The sequence below is a fragment of the Symphalangus syndactylus genome, chromosome 23, assembly GCF_028878055.3.
Source record: "Symphalangus syndactylus isolate Jambi chromosome 23, NHGRI_mSymSyn1-v2.1_pri, whole genome shotgun sequence".
Taxonomy (NCBI): Eukaryota; Metazoa; Chordata; class Mammalia; order Primates; family Hylobatidae; genus Symphalangus; species Symphalangus syndactylus.
The window spans coordinates 16,972,154-16,988,110 of NC_072445.2; the positions used below are offsets into that span (position 1 = coordinate 16,972,154).

The 15,957-nt window shown below is 49.6% G+C and overlaps 1 protein-coding gene across 5 annotated transcripts in view; it reads left to right on the forward strand.

The window, feature by feature from the left end:
- PTK7 (protein tyrosine kinase 7 (inactive)) overlaps positions 1–5,465 on the forward strand; it is an 87,495-nt gene extending 82,030 nt beyond the window's left edge. For all 5 annotated transcript variants that reach the window (XM_055263137.2, XM_055263139.2, XM_055263140.2 and 2 more), the window contains 3 exons: positions 2,545–2,696; positions 3,524–3,702; positions 4,460–5,465. In XM_055263137.2, the coding sequence (XP_055119112.2) occupies positions 2,545–2,696; positions 3,524–3,702; positions 4,460–4,620 (492 nt within the window). In that variant the 3' untranslated portion in view covers positions 4,621–5,465. The remainder of the gene's footprint in view (positions 1–2,544; positions 2,697–3,523; positions 3,703–4,459) is intronic.
- The last annotated feature ends 10,492 nt before the right edge of the window (positions 5,466–15,957 follow it).

Genomic DNA, 15,957 nt, shown 5'->3' on the forward strand with positions numbered 1-15,957 from the left:
ATGAAATACTTACAATGAAAAACAGACCATGTCCAGTGATTTAAAAAAATTAATCTGGCTGGCCCAGTGACTCACACCTGCGATCCCAGCACTTTGGGAGGCAGAGGTGGAAGGATTGCTTGATCCCAGGAGTTTGAGACCAGCCTGAGCAACATAAGGAGACCTCCGTCTCGACAAAAAAAAACAAAAATAAAAATGGCTGGGATTGATGGTACATGTTTTTGTCCTAGCTACACAGGAGGCTGAGTTGGAAGGATCACTTGAATCCAGGAGGGCGAGGCTGCAGTGAACCGTGATCACCATCACTGCACTCCAGCCTGGATGACAGAGTGAGACCCTATCTCAAAAGATAAAGGCCGGGCACGGTGGCTCATGCCTGTAATCCCAGCACTTGGGAGGCTGAGGAGGGTGGATCATGAGGTCAAGAGATTGAGACCATCCTGGCCAACATGGTGAAACCCCGTCTCTACTGAAAATACAAAAATTAGCTAGGCATGGTAGTGGGCGCCTGTAATCCCAGCTACTTGGGAGGCTGAGGCAGGAAAATCACTTGAACCCAGCGGGGCGGAGGTTGCAGTGAGCCGAGATCGCACCACTGCCCTCCAGCGTGGGTGACAAGAGCGAGACTCGGTCTCAAAACAAACAAACAAACAAAAGAATCTTACAATGTTAAGTGAAAAAAAAATTCCAGGCACAAAAGAGTATACATTTTGTGTGCTTCCAGTTTTAATCTGGCTCTAAAACAGGCAAAATGGAATTATATTATCTAGGAACATGTAAGTGGTAAACTACAAAGAACAAGAAAGAAATTATCACAAAAGTCAGAGTAGTGGTTACTACTTGAAGGGAGGGAGAACATATGGTTGGGAAGGAACCCTTGAGTGCTAGCATTGTTGGATTGTGTTTTTTTTTTCACAGTTAAAAAAATGTAAGCCAGAAGTTTTCTTACCTTTGTACCTTCTAGCCTCTAGTTCTCTTCCTTGGAGGCAGCCAGTCATATGGGTCTATATGCCTTAATGCATACACACGTGTGCGTGCACACACAGACACACACGCTATATATATATATATATATTTTTTTTTTTTTTTTTTTTTTTTTATTATTATTTTTTTTTTTTTAATAGACAGGGTCTCACTATGTTGCCCAGACTGGTCACAAACTCCTGAGCTTAAGCAGTCCTCCTGCCTCAGCCTCCCAAAGTGCTGGGATTACAGGCATGAGCCACCATGCCCGGCCTACACACACATATTTTTAACACAACTAGCAGAAAAGATAGATTTTTGAAGTAAAATGAAAAAGAAACAACCCATAAAGATATCATCTAAGATCAGGCATGGTGCCACTCACCTGAAATCCCAGTGCTTTGGGAAGCTAAGGCAGGAGGATCGCTTGAGGTTAGATATTTGAGACCATCCTGGGCAACGTAGCTAGACACCGTCTCTATCAAAGAAATACATATATATATATTTTTTGAGATGGAGTTTTGCTCTTATTGCCCAGGCTGGAATGCAATGGCACAATCTCGGCTCACCACAACCTCCGCCTCCTGGGTTCAAGCGATTCTCCTGCCTCAGCCTCCCCAGTAGCTGGGATTATAGGCATGTGCCACCACGCCCAGCTAATTTTTGTATTTTTAGTAGAGCTGGGTTTATCCGTGTTGGTCAGGCTGGTCTCGAACTCCCAATCTTAGGTGATCCGCCTGCCTTGGTAAAGAATTTTTTTTTTAATTAAAAAGTAAGCTGGGGGCCGGGTGCAGTGGCTCACGCCTGTAATCCCAGCACTTTGGAAGGCCGAGGCGGGTGGATCACAAGGTCAGGAGATCAAGACCATCCTGGCTAACATGGTGAAACCTCGTCTCTACTAAAAATACAAAAAAATTAGCTGGGCGTAGTGGCAGGCACCTGTAGTCCCAGCTACTCGGGAGGCTGAGGCAGGAGAATGGCATGAACCCGGGAGGCGGAGCTTGGAGTGAGCCGAGATCGCGCCACTGCACTCCAGCCTGGGCAACAGAGCGAGACTCCGTCTCAAAAAAAAAAAAAAAAAGTAAGCTGGGCATGGTGATGCACAGCTACAGTCCTAGCTACTTGGAAGGCTGAGGTGGGAGGATTGCTTGAGCCCAGGAGTTTAGAGGCTGCAGTGAGCTGTGATCGTGTCACTGCACTCTAGCCTGGGTGACAGAGCGAGACCCTGTCACTTGAAAATAAAAAATATCAGCTATGATTTCTTTCCACTTATTTTTCACTGGACAAGTGGTTACTATGTATGTGCCCTTAGGCCCATGTGCCACTCACTTAATCTGGCACTTGCTGTGTGTCAGCATGGTGTCAGGCACTTTAGTGTGCTTAATTCAGTCTTCTAACAACCCAGGAAGGCAGGTACTGTTATTATCCCCATTTTACAGAGAAGGAAGCTGAGGCTGTTGTGCTTCTGGGCTTCCTACGCAGCACACCAATAGCGTTGAAACCCTACCAAGGGTTGTGTTGAGGGTGGTCACCTAGACGCCTAGTCCTGGGCTGCTCTAACAGGCCCCTTTATCTCTCCAGGTGGCCCTGTGCACCCAGGTAGCCCTGGGCATGGAGCACCTGTCCAACAACCGCTTTGTGCATAAGGACTTGGCTGCACGTAACTGCCTGGTCAGTGCCCAGAGACAAGTGAAGGTGTCTGCCCTGGGCCTCAGCAAGGATGTGTACAACAGGTAGAAGGGCATGCATGGGGTGGGGGCTCCCCATTTTTTCCCAGAGGGTGAGGGGCAGAGGACGGATAGTTTGGGGGGTGTGGGAAAGGGTTTAGTGCCTGCTTAGTCCAAAGCTGGAGGGCCTGGGATAGGGAAGAGCTTTCTCATTCTTTTTCCAAGGGTGTAGCAGGCTTCCCACCCAGTGCACACCCTTGGTGGTTGTAAAATGTCTCTAGTGATTAAATAAATAAATAAATAAATAAACCTTTTTAAAAAAATAGGCAAATTTGATAAGGATTTATTTATAATCTATTTATATGGCTCTCTCTGTAACTTCCTGAATTCAGTCATTATTATTTTGAAGTCTGAGACTTATGCCTCAGCACCCATGCCAGAGCTTGCTCTAGACAGCCTACGTGGGCTCCGCAGTGCTGCCAGGAACATCCCCTTGAGTCCCCCTGGTTCCAGGTCACCCCCATTTGTCTGACTGTAGCTGTAGTGAGGATTGGTTTATCACTAATAAAGCTCTTTCCATTTAACAGTTCTTAGTTTTTACATTTTTACAACCAATATAGAAAGTATGTATGACTATTAACTTTTCTGTTAACATTTAGGCAAAGTTTGATTCTTAATGGAAATTTTTTAACCATCAAACCCCCCCGTGTGGTTACCTCCAGATTTTGTCTAGTGTACTCCCGTGCTCAGCACGCGTGTGACCAATTTCTTGATGTCTGTATGTAGAAAGGCTGGGCCCCGGCTTGGGGATGTGTTCCAGATGCGGGGATGAGGGTGCGGCACCAGGCCACGCTCCCACCCCACCTCACCCCTGGGTTGCTTCTCTTCTGCAGTGAGTACTACCACTTCCGCCAGGCCTGGGTGCCGCTGCGCTGGATGTCCCCTGAGGCCATCCTGGAGGGTGACTTCTCTACCAAGTCTGATGTCTGGGCCTTCGGTGTGCTGATGTGGGAAGTGTTTACACATGGAGAGATGCCCCACGGTGGGCAGGCAGACGATGAAGTACTGGCAGGTAGGCAGCCTTGCTGCTAGGGGATGATTCCAGATAGGCCCCAGATGGGGCCTGCTCAGGGCCCCAGGGCCGGTTCAGCCTACCTCCCCTGCGAGGGCTGCTACTGAGCAGGCACACAGATACGACCATTCTGGTTGTTAAAATACTGCAATACTCTTTTTTTCTTTTGAGACGGAGTGTTGCCCTGTTGCCCAGGCTGGAGTGCAGTGGCGCGATCTCCGCTCACTGCAGCTTCTGCCTCCCGGGTTCAAGCGATTCTCCTGCCCCAGACTCCCTAGTAGCTGGGATTACAGGCACGCGCTTCCACGCCCCGGCTAATTTTTGTATTTTTAGTAGAGATGGCGGGGGGCTTCACCATGTTGGTCAGGCTGGTCTCAAACTCCTGACCTCGTGATCCACCCGCCTTGGCCTCCCAAAGTGCTGGGATTACAGGCTTGAGCCACCACGCCTGGCTGAAAATACTGCAATACTTTTATATTGGTTGGTAAATAGCCTTTGCCCCCAGTGCCCACTACAGCCGCTCTGACGCCTGTCTGCCGGCCCACTTCAGCTCCTATGCATGGACCCCGTCCTACCAGCCAGAGTGAGTGGGGCCAGGGGAGTCATCTTTTTCCGTTGCGGGGACCCACCTGCCACTGGCCAGCATTGCCCCAGAGGCATCCTTGGGTGGCTGCTTGTATAAACTGCAAGCTCCACAAAGTGTTGAACAAGTTGTTGAATGTTTTGGCCAACACTGCACCTGCTGTCTTCCCTACAGATTTGCAGGCTGGGAAGGCTAGACTTCCTCAGCCGGAGGGCTGCCCTTCCAAGCTCTATCGGTTGATGCAGCACTGCTGGGCCCCCAGCCCCAAGGACCGGCCCTCCTTCAGCGAGATTGCCAGTGCCCTGGGAGACAGCCCCGTGGACAGCAAGCCGTGAGGAGGGAGCCCGCTCAGGATGGCCTGGGCAGGGGAGGACATCTCTAGAGGGGAGCTCACAGCATGATGGGCAAGATCCCTGTCCTCCTGGGCCCTGAGGCCCCTGCCCTAATGCAGCAGGCATTGCTGAGGTCTGAGCAGGGCCTGGCCTTTCCTCCTCTTCCTCACCCTCATCCTTTGGGAGGCTGACTTGGACCCAAACTGGGTGACTAGTGTTTTGAGCTGGGCAGTTTTCCCTGCCACCTCTTCCTCTATCAGGGACAGTGTGGGTGCCACAGGTAACCCCAGTTTCTGGCCTTCAACTTCTCCCCTTGACCGGGTCCAACTCTGCCACTCATCTGCCAACTTTGCCTGGGGAGGGCTAGGCTTGGGATGAGCTGGGTTTGTGGGGAGTTCCTTAGTATTCTCAAGTTCTGGGCACACAGGGTTAATGAGTCTCTTGGCCCACTGGTCCCACTTGGGGGTCTAGACCAAGATTATAGAGGACACAGCAAGTGAGTCCTCCCCACTCTGGGCTTGTGCACACCGACCCAGACCCATGTCTTCCCCACCCTTCTCTCCTTTCCTCATCCTAAGTGCCTGGCAGATGAAGGAGTTTTCAGGAGCTTTTGACACTATATAACCCGCCCTTTTTGTATGCACCACGGGCGGCTTTTATATGTAATTGCAGCGTGGGGTGGGTGGGCATGAGAGGTAGGGGTGGCCCCTGGAGGAGATGAGGAGGGTGGGCCATCCTTACCCCACACTTTTATTGTTGTTGTTTTTTGTTCGTTTTGTTTTTTTTTGTTTGTTTGTTTTTGTTTTTACACTCGCTGCTCTCAATAAATAAGCCTTTTTTACAACCTGTTTCTGAGATTCATTCCCTGCTCTTGCTCATATAAGATGTTCCTTCTTACCCCACTGATCAGAAAGGGCCGTGTGCAGGCCGGGTGCAGTGGCTCATGCCTGTAATGCCAGCACTTTGGGAGGCTGAGGCCAGTGGATCACCTGAGGTCAGGAGTTCGAGACCAGCCTGGCCAAAAAGGCAAAACCCCTGTCTCTACTGAAAATATAAAAATTAGCTGGGCATGGTGGCAGATGCCTGTAATCCCAGCTACTTGGGAGGCTGAGGCAGGAGAATCGCTTGAACCGAGGAGGCGTAGGTTGCAGTGAACCGAGATCACACCACTGCACTCCAGCCTGGGCGACAGCAAGACTGTCTCAAAAAAAGAGAAAAAATAAAGGGCTGTATGCCTTCATGGAGTCTGGTGGGGTTTGGACAAGATGAACCGGTGGATATTGGTTCTATCCAGTTTGCAGGGCAGGTGAGCATGCAGGCATGAAGGAGGCAAGATCACCTGTTGTCTGTGCAACCCTATGCTGCCCTCTGACTGTCACCTAGACGGGCCTAATCCTTGTGCTCAGATGGGGAGGGTAGAAGTGTGAAGGGGAGCAAGTTAGAGTAGGATTGGAGAAGGAGTTAGTGACAGACTCAGGTCTCTGAGTCCTTTCAAGACCCTAGGAGGGAAGTGAAGTAGGTAGAACCAAGCAGAGAGACGGTGCTTAATGCCTGGATCTTGTGTCCTCACCTGTCCTCTGCCTCATTCCAGTAACTTCAGCCTGGTTCACCATCCAAAAGAAATGAGTCCTGAACTCCAAAACTGCTCTAGTTCCTTTACTCCTCACCAAACTTCTGAATAATAAAAATAACAGCAGGCCAGACATGGTGGTTCACACCTGTAATCCTAATACTTTGGGAGACTGAGGCAGGAAGATCACTTGGGCCCAGGAGTTTGAGACCAGCCTGGCCAACATAGTGAGACCCTGTCTCTACAAAAAATTTAAAAATTAGCCAGGTGTGGTGACATGCACTTGTAGTCCTAACTACTGAGGAGGCTGAGGCAGGAAGATCACATGAGCCCAGAAGTTTGAGATGGCAGTGAGCTATGATCACAACACTGCACTCCAGCCTGGGTGATCAAGTGAGACCCTGTCTCAAAAAAATAAAAAAAAAAACAGGCCGGCTGGGCACGGTGGTTCACTCCTGTAATCCCAGCACTTTGGGACCCGAGGTGGGTGGATCACGAGGTCAGGAGTTCGAGACCAGCCTGGCCAATATGGTGAAACCCTGTCTCTACTAAAAATACAAAAGTTAGCTGGGCATGGTGGTGCACACCTGTAGTCCTAGCTGCTTGGGAGTCTGAAGCGGGAGAATTGGTTGAACCCGGGAGGCGGAGGTTGCAGTGAGCCAAGATTGCACCACTACACTCCAGCCTGGGCGACAGAGCAAGACTGTCTCAAAAAATAATAATAATAACAGGCCACAGGCACAGTGGCTCACGCCTATAATCTCAGCACTTTAAAAGGCTGAGGTGACAGAAATGCCTGGGCAACGTGGCTAGACTCCACCTTTACAAAAAAAATTAAAACTTAGCTGGGTGTAGGGCCGGGCACAATGACTCACACCTGTAATCCCAGCACTTTGGGAGGCCGAGGTGGGTGGATCACCAGGTCAAGAGATAGAGACCATCCTGGCTAACACGGTGAAACCCTGTCTCTACTAAAAATACAAAAAAATAGCTGGGCATGGTGGTGGGCACCTGTAGTGCCAGCTACTCGGGAGGCTGAGGCAGGAGAATGGCATGAACCCGGGGGGCAGAGCTTGCAGTGAGCTGAGATAGCGCCACTGCACTCCAGCCTGGACGACAGAGCGAGGCTCTGTCTCAAAAAAAAAAAAAAAAAAGACCATCCTGGTCAACATGGTCTCTACTAAAAAGAAAATACAAAATTTAGCTGGGCACGGAGGCACGCGCCTGTAGTCCCAGCTACTCAGGAGGCTGAGGCAGGAGAATCACTTGAACCTGGGAGGCGGAAGTTACAATGAACCGAGATCGTGCCACTGTACTCCAGCCTGGAGACAGAGCGAGACTCCGTCTCAAAACAAACAAACAAAAAAATTAGCTGGGTGTAGTGGGGTTTGCCCATGGTCTCAGCTATTCTGGAGGCTGAGGAGGGAGGATCTCTTGAACCCAGGAGGTTCTCACCACTGCACTCCAGGCTGGGTGACAGAGCAAGACCCTGTCTCAAAAAAAAAAAAAAAAAAAGAAAAAAAAGAAGAAAGCTAATGTTTTTTGAAGACTTGCTCTGCACTAGTCACTTAATATGCATTATCTCATTTAATCTCTGCAACTACTCTGTTAGCCAGATGAGATTATTTCCATTTCACAGATTAGGAAACTGAGTCTCAAGGGAAGTCAGGTAGTTTGCCCATGGTTACACAGATAGTAAGTGAGCCATAGTCACTGGTATATACCATGCATTACGTCCTTCAGATGTGTTGAAGGGAAAATTTTTCTAGAGCAGTGTTTTTCAAACTCTGGGTTGCAACCAGCATTAAAAAAGAAAAAAAGGGAAAAAAAGAAACATAATAGGCACTATCAGAGTACATTGTATCCTTTAAGTGTAATTGTTGTTTTACAAAATTTTGTTATATTTGCTGCATATATATATATATATATATAGGATAGTGTGTTAGTTTACTGTTGGGTGGTGATACTGCATAGTAATCCCAAATCTTACTAGCTGACAAGATTTTTTTCTGACTCATGTATCTGCAGGTTGGTGAGAGTTGGCTGATTTTGGCTGTGCTTGGTGCCAGGCTGGAGGTCTGGCTTAGGTCTAGTCTGCTGGCACCCAGAGGATGTTCTTATGCAGTGGCAGAGTGCAAGAGGTCAAGCCAAACTGTGCAAGCACATTTCAAACCACAAGTCTGAGCTGGCACCATGGCGTGTGCCTATAGTCCCAGCTACTTGGGAGGCTGAGGCAGGAAGTTCGCTTTAAGCCCATGAGTTTGAGGCTGTCGTGTGCAATGATTGTGCCTGTGAATAGCCACTACACTCACTCCAACCTGGGCAAAATAGACCCCATCTCTTAAACACACACACACACACACACACACACACATACATGTCTATTAACATTTTATTGGCCAAAGCAAGTCACACAGTAAAACCCAACATCAACACCAGTAGGACATACTGCAAAGTCACATGGCAAGGATGTTGATGTATAATTCCAGCAGAGGGTGTGAAGAGTTGGGAGCAATAATCTAACTGACCATAGGTTGCAATGTAAAAATGATATCTGACTGTGGGTTGCACCCAGAAATATTTGAAAGGCACTGCTCTGGGAAGTCATTAATCACTAAATCCTCTTCTAACTCTTGTTCTTCCTTGAGCATTCCATAGTGGCTAACATTGTTGGCCATACCTTCCTCTTCAGAGACTCTCTTCCCTCCCTCCCCCTTTTTTTTTTTGAGACTATCTCTCTCTGTCACCCAGGCTGGAGTGCAGTGGCACAATCGCAGCTCACTGCAAGCTCTGCCTCCCAGGTTCACGCCATTCTCCTGCCTCAACCTGCCGAGTAGCTGGGACTACAGGCGCCTGCCACCACGCCCGGCTAATTTTTCGTATTTTTAGCAGAGACGGGGTTTTACCATGTTAGCCAGGATGATGGCCTCGATCTCCTGACCTTGTGATCCACCCGCCTCGGCCTCCCAAAGTGCTGGGATTACAGGCGTAAGCCCTGCGCCCGCCACCCTCCCTCACTTTTTTACACTGTCAACAGTTTCTTTGGCCAGTCCTTCTCCAGCCCTGGCTAAGGCTTTTTTTTTTTTTTGAGATGGAGTCTTGCCCTGTTGCGCAGGCTGGAGTGCAGTGGCACGATCTTGGCTCACTGCAAGCTCCGCCTCCCAGATTCACGCCATTCTCCTGCCTCAGCCTCCCGAGTAGCTGGGACTATAGGCGCCCACCACCATACCCAGCTAATTTTTTATACTTTTAGTAGAGGCAGGGTTTCACGGTGTTAGCCAGGATGGTCTCGATCTCCTGACCTCGTGATCCACCCACCTCAGCCTCCCAAAGTGCTGGGATCACAGGTGTTAGCCACCGTGCCCCGCCTAAGTCTTCTTTTTCTCCTGCCATGGCTATTCTCCTGAGACTGTCATTGCCCTTCCTTTCTCTACTTTTTTTTTTTTTGAGATAGGGTCTCACTCTGTCACCTAGGCTGGAGTATAGTGGTAGATCATGGCTCACTCCAACCTCAACCTCCCAGGCTCAAGGGATCCTCCCACTTCAGCTTCCGGGTAGCTGGGACTACAGGTGCGTACCACCAAGCCCAGCTAATTTTTGTATTTTTCGTAGAGATAGGATTTCACTATGTTACCCAGGCTGGTCTCAAATTCCTGAGCTCAAGCGATCCACTGCCTCAGCCTCCCAAAGTGCTGGGATTACAGGCATGAGCCACCACACCCAGCCTATTTTTGCTTAATTTTATTATTATTATTATTGAGAGGGTGTCTCGCTCTGTCCCCCAGGCTGGAGTGCAATGCCTTGATTTCGGCTCACTGCAACCTCCACCTCCTGAGTTCAACTGATTCTCCTGCCTCAGACTCCTGAGAAGCTGGGATTACAGGTGCCTGCCACCACACCCAGCTAATTTTTTTTTGTATTTTCAGTAGAGACAGGGTTTCACTATATTGGCCAGGGTGGTCTCAAACTCCTGACCTCAAGCGATCCATCTGCCTCGACCTCCCAAAGTGCTGGGATTACAGGCATGAGCCACCGTGCCCGGCCTATTTTTGCTTAATTTTAAAAGAAAAATATAAAAGTCATATTGATTGTCAAAGAAGTCACATGGTACAAACTTCTATAAAGCAAAAAAACACACCCCTCTCGTCCCAAACCTCACTCTCCATAGGTAAGCTCTATTAGTGTTTGGAGTGTGGCTTTCCAGACTTTTCCTGGGCACAATGACTCATAAATTCTTTTCCATTACTGCTAATGCTGCCATCACACTTGATACCCTCTTTGCCTCTGTGCAAAATTATGAATCCTTGGGTAAAGGTTAATTCTAAATGAAAACAGATTTAGGGTATTTTGACGGTATTTTTTTTTTTTTCTTTTTTGAGATAGGGTTTTACTCTCACCTAGATTGAGTGCAGTGGTGCCATCATGGCTCACTGCAGCCTGGGCTCAAGCAATCTTCCCTCCTCAGCCTCCCTAGTAGCTGGGACTACAGATGCATGCCGCTGTGCCCCAGCATTTTTTTTTTTTTTTTTTTTTTTTTTGAGATGGAGTTTCACTCTTTCACCCAGGCTGGAGTGAAGTGGCACGATCTTGGCTTACTGCAATCTCTGCCCCCCAGATTCAAGTGATTCTCCTGCCTCAGCCTCCTGAGTAGCTGGGATTATAGGCGTGCACCACCAGGCCCGGCTAATTTTTGTATTTTTAGGAGAGATGGGATTTTGCCATGTTGGCCAGGCTGGTCTTGAACTCCTGACCTCAGGTGATCCACCCACCTAGGCCTCTCAAAGTGCTAGGATTACAGGCATGACACACCTTGCCTGGCTGCGTTTTTTTTTTTTTTAAAGAGATGGAGTCTCAGTGTGTTTCCCAGGCTGGTGTCAAAACTCCTGGACTCAAGTGATCCTCCCACCTTGACCTCAAAAAGTGCTGGGATTATAGGTGTGAATCACTGCACCCAGCCATGACCGTAATTTTTAAAAGCAATCCTGGCCGGGCGCGGTGGCTCACGCTTGTAATCCCAGAACTTTGGGAGGCCGAGGCGGGCGGATCACGAGGTCAGGAGATCGAGACCACGGTGAAACCCCGTCTCTACTAAAAATACAAAAAATTAGCCGGGCGTGGTGGCGGGCGCCTGTAGTCCCAGCTACTCGGAGAGGCTGAGGCAGGAGAATGGCGTGAACCCGGGAGGCGGAGCTTGCAGTGAGCCAAGATTGCGCCACTGCACTCCAGCCTGGGCGACAGAGCGAGACTCCGTCTCAAAAAAAAAAAAAAAAAAAAGCAATCCTTAATTTTTGTTTGTTATTAGTTAGGTGATAAAAATCAGAAGAAAGAAAGAAAGGTCGGGGTGGAATCTGTGTGGTGTGAGGGATCTGGCTGAAATTCCCATGCACTTACAGAGGCCCTTCATGGTCTGGGGTGGACATGAGCTCCCATCTGTTGCAAGGGGCTACTCTGATCAGGTCTTTTTGGAGGAACATTTCAACTTCACATTTCAGAGCAGCCAGGCAGGAGCTTACCTAGGCTCAGCAGGCTGCGTGGAGTCCATGGTAAAGTGGAGAGCAGATGCCTCTTCTATGGCCACCATCAGCTCCAGGTTATAGTGCTCTCGTGGGTACCTAGGCCTAGTGTTACCAAAAATTCTGATTTTTTTGAGAGAGGTCGGATATTCAGATTTTTTTTTTTTTTTTGAAAAGGAGTCTCACTCTGTAGCCCAGGCTGGAGTGCAGTGGCCCCATCTCGGCTCACTGCAACCTCCGCCTCCCAGGTTCAAGTGATTCTCCTGCCTCAGCCTCTCGTGTAGCTGGGATTACAGGTGTGTGCCACTATGCCTGGCTACTTTTTTGTTTTTTTGGTAGAGATGGCGTTCCACCATGTTAGCCAGGCTGGTCTTGAACTCCTGACCTCAAGTGATCCATCCACCTCAGCTTCCCAAAGTGCTGGGATTACAGGCATGAGCCACCATGCCTGGCCAGATATTCAGATTTTTATGTAAACTGTTATGATTTTTAAATGTTATAAGGTCCAAATAAAACACCTCTATGAGGCCGGGCACGGTGGCTCACGCTTGTAATCCCAGCACTTTGGGAGGCCGAGGCGGGTGGATCACGAGGTCAGGAGATCGAGACCACGGTGAAACCCCGTCTCTACTAAAAATACAAAAAAATTAGCCGAGCGTAGTGGCAGGCGCCTGTAGTCCCAGCTACTCGGAGAGGCTGAGGCAGGAGAATGGCGTGAACCGGGGAGGTGGAGCTTGCAGTGAGCCGAGATTGCGCCACTGCACTCCAGCCTGGGCGACAGAGTGAGACTCCGTCTCAAAAAAAAAAAAAAAAAAAAAAAAACCTCTATGAGACAGTTTTTGATTTTGACTTTATCCCTAGCAATATTTTAGGCTCTGGAACCTGCAGTAATCTAATAGCGTGGGTATAGGTCTCCTCCTGACTCCCTGTTGTGACAAAGGACATGAAGATGGGCCATCCCAAGCGGACAGAGAAGCTGTGACACTAACACTGGTGTGCAATGACCCAGGAGTTGGGAGAAGTTGGAGAGAGGGCAGCCTATTTGGAGGGAAGCTAGGGACTGCGTTCTTCCCAGAAACCCTCCCCTATAGATGTGGCAGAGAGCAGTTGTCTCTGCTGAGGGATGTCACCCCTGCCTGTGTCTAAACCAGGGGGCTCAAATGAAAGGGTCTTTAGAGGGCAGGTGGGAATGAAATCCCAGGGCTTTGGCTGTAATATTATGGTGCTCAGACAAAACATGACCCCAGGCATCATTTGTGGTCCCTAAAACCCTCCTGGAACCTATTTATCTGTTTGACCTGTTCTTCCTCTTGGGCTAACACGTTCCATATGTTTAAGTATCTGGTGTAAAGAGTAAATTAGTGGGTGGAGGGGCAACCTCTTTAAAACTATTGGGGGCTGGGCGCAGTGGCTCAGGGCTTTAATCCCAGCACTTCGGGAGGCCGAGGTGAGAGAATCGCTTGAGCCCAGAAGTTTGAGACCAGCTTGGGCAACATAGGGAGACCTTATCTCTATATGACAAAAATTACACACTATATTTTATTCACTGTACACACAAAATACACACTATATTTTATTCACTATACACACGATATTTTACTGATCACTTGCACATATTTTATTTCAGTATTTCTCAAGTTTTTGGATTGTGACTCACAGTAAGAAATGCAGTTGATATTGTCATCCATTACACACATACACTGAATTATAAGAAATTGACAATATCCCACCTTCTTGACCTATAAAATGGCAATTTTGTAGGGTTCAACCTATATCTAATGCAAACAAACATTTTATGAAACAATATTTGCCCTTGCTTTTTGTGATACCCATTAATTTATTCTTTTAAATGTTGATTGTAGTATACTGAATTGATATCACTACCACTACCAGTAATGACTAGGTTACAATCAACTGCTTTATTTAATCTTCATAATTTTTCAGGCAGGAATAATCACTGCCTCCCATCCCCTTAAACATGCCAAGATGCTTTATCCCTAGGATGAGGTGATTTACTCCAGGTAACTCCTATTGCCTAACCACTGACCAATTACTCTGCCTTTTAGTCTTTATCTCATTAAATCTGCATTAAGAATTTCATGGAATAGGCCCAGCATGGTGGCTCACGCCTGTAATCCCAACACCTTGGGAGGCCGAGGCGGGCGGATCACTTGAGGTCAGCAGTTCAAGACCAGCCTTGACAACATGGTGAAACCCCATCTCTACTAAAAATACAAAATAACTAGCCAGGTGTCGTGGCTATAATAGCTGTAATCCCAGCTATTTGGGAAGCTGAGGCAACAGGAGAATCGCTTGAACTGGGGATGCAGAGGTTGCAGTGAGTCGAGATCGTGCCAGTGCACTCCACCCTGGGCGACAGAGCGAGACTCTGTCTCAAACAAAAACAAAAACAAAAAACTCATGGAGTGGATAGCAACATTGATGAATATTGTATCTGGAGAGATCAGATCACTTGTCACTTGTTTCCAGGCACAGGGCTTACCAAGAGGCAGATTCCAGATTTAAATAATTTGGTAACAGCAAAGTCCAAGCTATTTTCACTGCTATGGAGAAAAGACCCAGACCCAGAGCTTGAACCTTACTTTGCAGCACTCCAGTTCCAATCTTTTTTTTTTTTTTTTTCTCTGCCGGGCACGGTGGTTCATGCCTATAATCCCAGCACTTTGGGAAGCCGAGGGGGAAGGATCGCTTGAGGCCAGGAGTTCGAGATCAGTCTGGGCAACATGGCAAAACCCCATCTCTACAAAAAATACAAAAATTAGCCAGAGTGGTGGCAAGCACCTGTAGTTCCAGCTACGTGAGAGGCGGAGGTGGGAGAATCGCTTGAACCCGGGAGGCAGAGGTTGCAATGAGCTCAGATTGCGCCACTGCACTCCAAGTTGGGCGACAGAGCGATACCCTGTCTGAAACTTTTTTTTCTCCAACGGGCTTTCCAGAGAAGGGTGTGTATGTGCGTGTGTGTGCGCGAGCGTCCTTGCTTGCTTAAACTTTCTGTCGGGCCACACTCCCAAGTCTTCGCACTGGCTGTAGGGTAGGCTTTATCCTCGGGACGTCCCCCTCCCCAAGTCCAGCCTGCAGCTGGAAGTCTTCACTGATCTCCGTCTCTCCTCCCTGCCCGCCTCGGGACTGGGAGGCCGATCTCTGTCTCTCGCCCTCCCCTCCACCAGTCTTTTCCAGATATATGTCTGCCAAAGACCCCCCAGTGCAGAGGATGATGAATGAAGACCCTCGAGCCAGCCTGGTGGGAAAGTTTCGTCGCCTACAAAAGCGAGGGAAAGGGAAGGGAAGTTGGGGGGAGGGGAAAAGTTAGAGCTGAGCGGCTGGGGCGCAACGAGTCTGGACACCGGGGACCCAAGCTCCCTTCGCTCAGCCAATAACTGTGCCTCCCTTAGGAAGGCGTGAGGAAATGCTCCAATCAATCCCTGCACTCCTTCCTTGGAATTTGGGCTGTATTTTTTTATTTACTGCAAACCCCACAATCCACCCAGTGGTTTCCCCAGTGTTTGCCTCCAGCGGTCCCGGTGCCCATTTCCTAGTGCTGCTCCCTCTCTTCCGCAAGACTGCGCTCCAGTCCCAGCCTCCTTCTCCGCGGGTGCCTCCCAAACCGTTCTATCATTCTCGGGTTCAGGGAGGCGGAGTCGTGCTTGCTCTCCGGTTCCTTTAAGAGACGTCGGCTCCACCCCTCTCGGAGTCGCGGTCTGACGCGAGATGACAGCAACGAGTTCGGTATGTCTATGCAAATAAGCGCCCTCTTGTGGGCCAATGGGGAGCGGAGGTGCCGGAACCACGGACCAATGGGGCGGGGGCGCTGGGGCTCACCATATAAGGAGCGGCCTCGCCATAAAAGGAAACATTGTATCTCTTTATATGGGGGGAAGGGTCGGGGGATCCCTCCGCCGCCAGCGCGTGGTCCCGGCCCCCTCCACCCGCCGTCTCGGCCGCGGCCAGCAGCCCCTGCCCCCCGGGGGACGCTGACGGCCGCCGGGCGCGCCGCCCTAGCACACGGACAGGGGGCGCTGCGCGCGGCCTGGGGCAACCCGGGCCACAGGGGCAGGAAAGTGAGGGCCCAGGTCGGCCCGGGCGTGCAGGGGCCCCGGGTTCGCAGCGGCGGCCGCGGCAGCGATAGCGGCACTAGCAGCAGCGGGAGTGCCGGGTTGAGCCGGGAAGCCGATGGCGGCGGCTGCGGCGGCTCCGATTCCTCGCTGACTGCCCGTCCGCTCTCCTGCATCGAGCGCC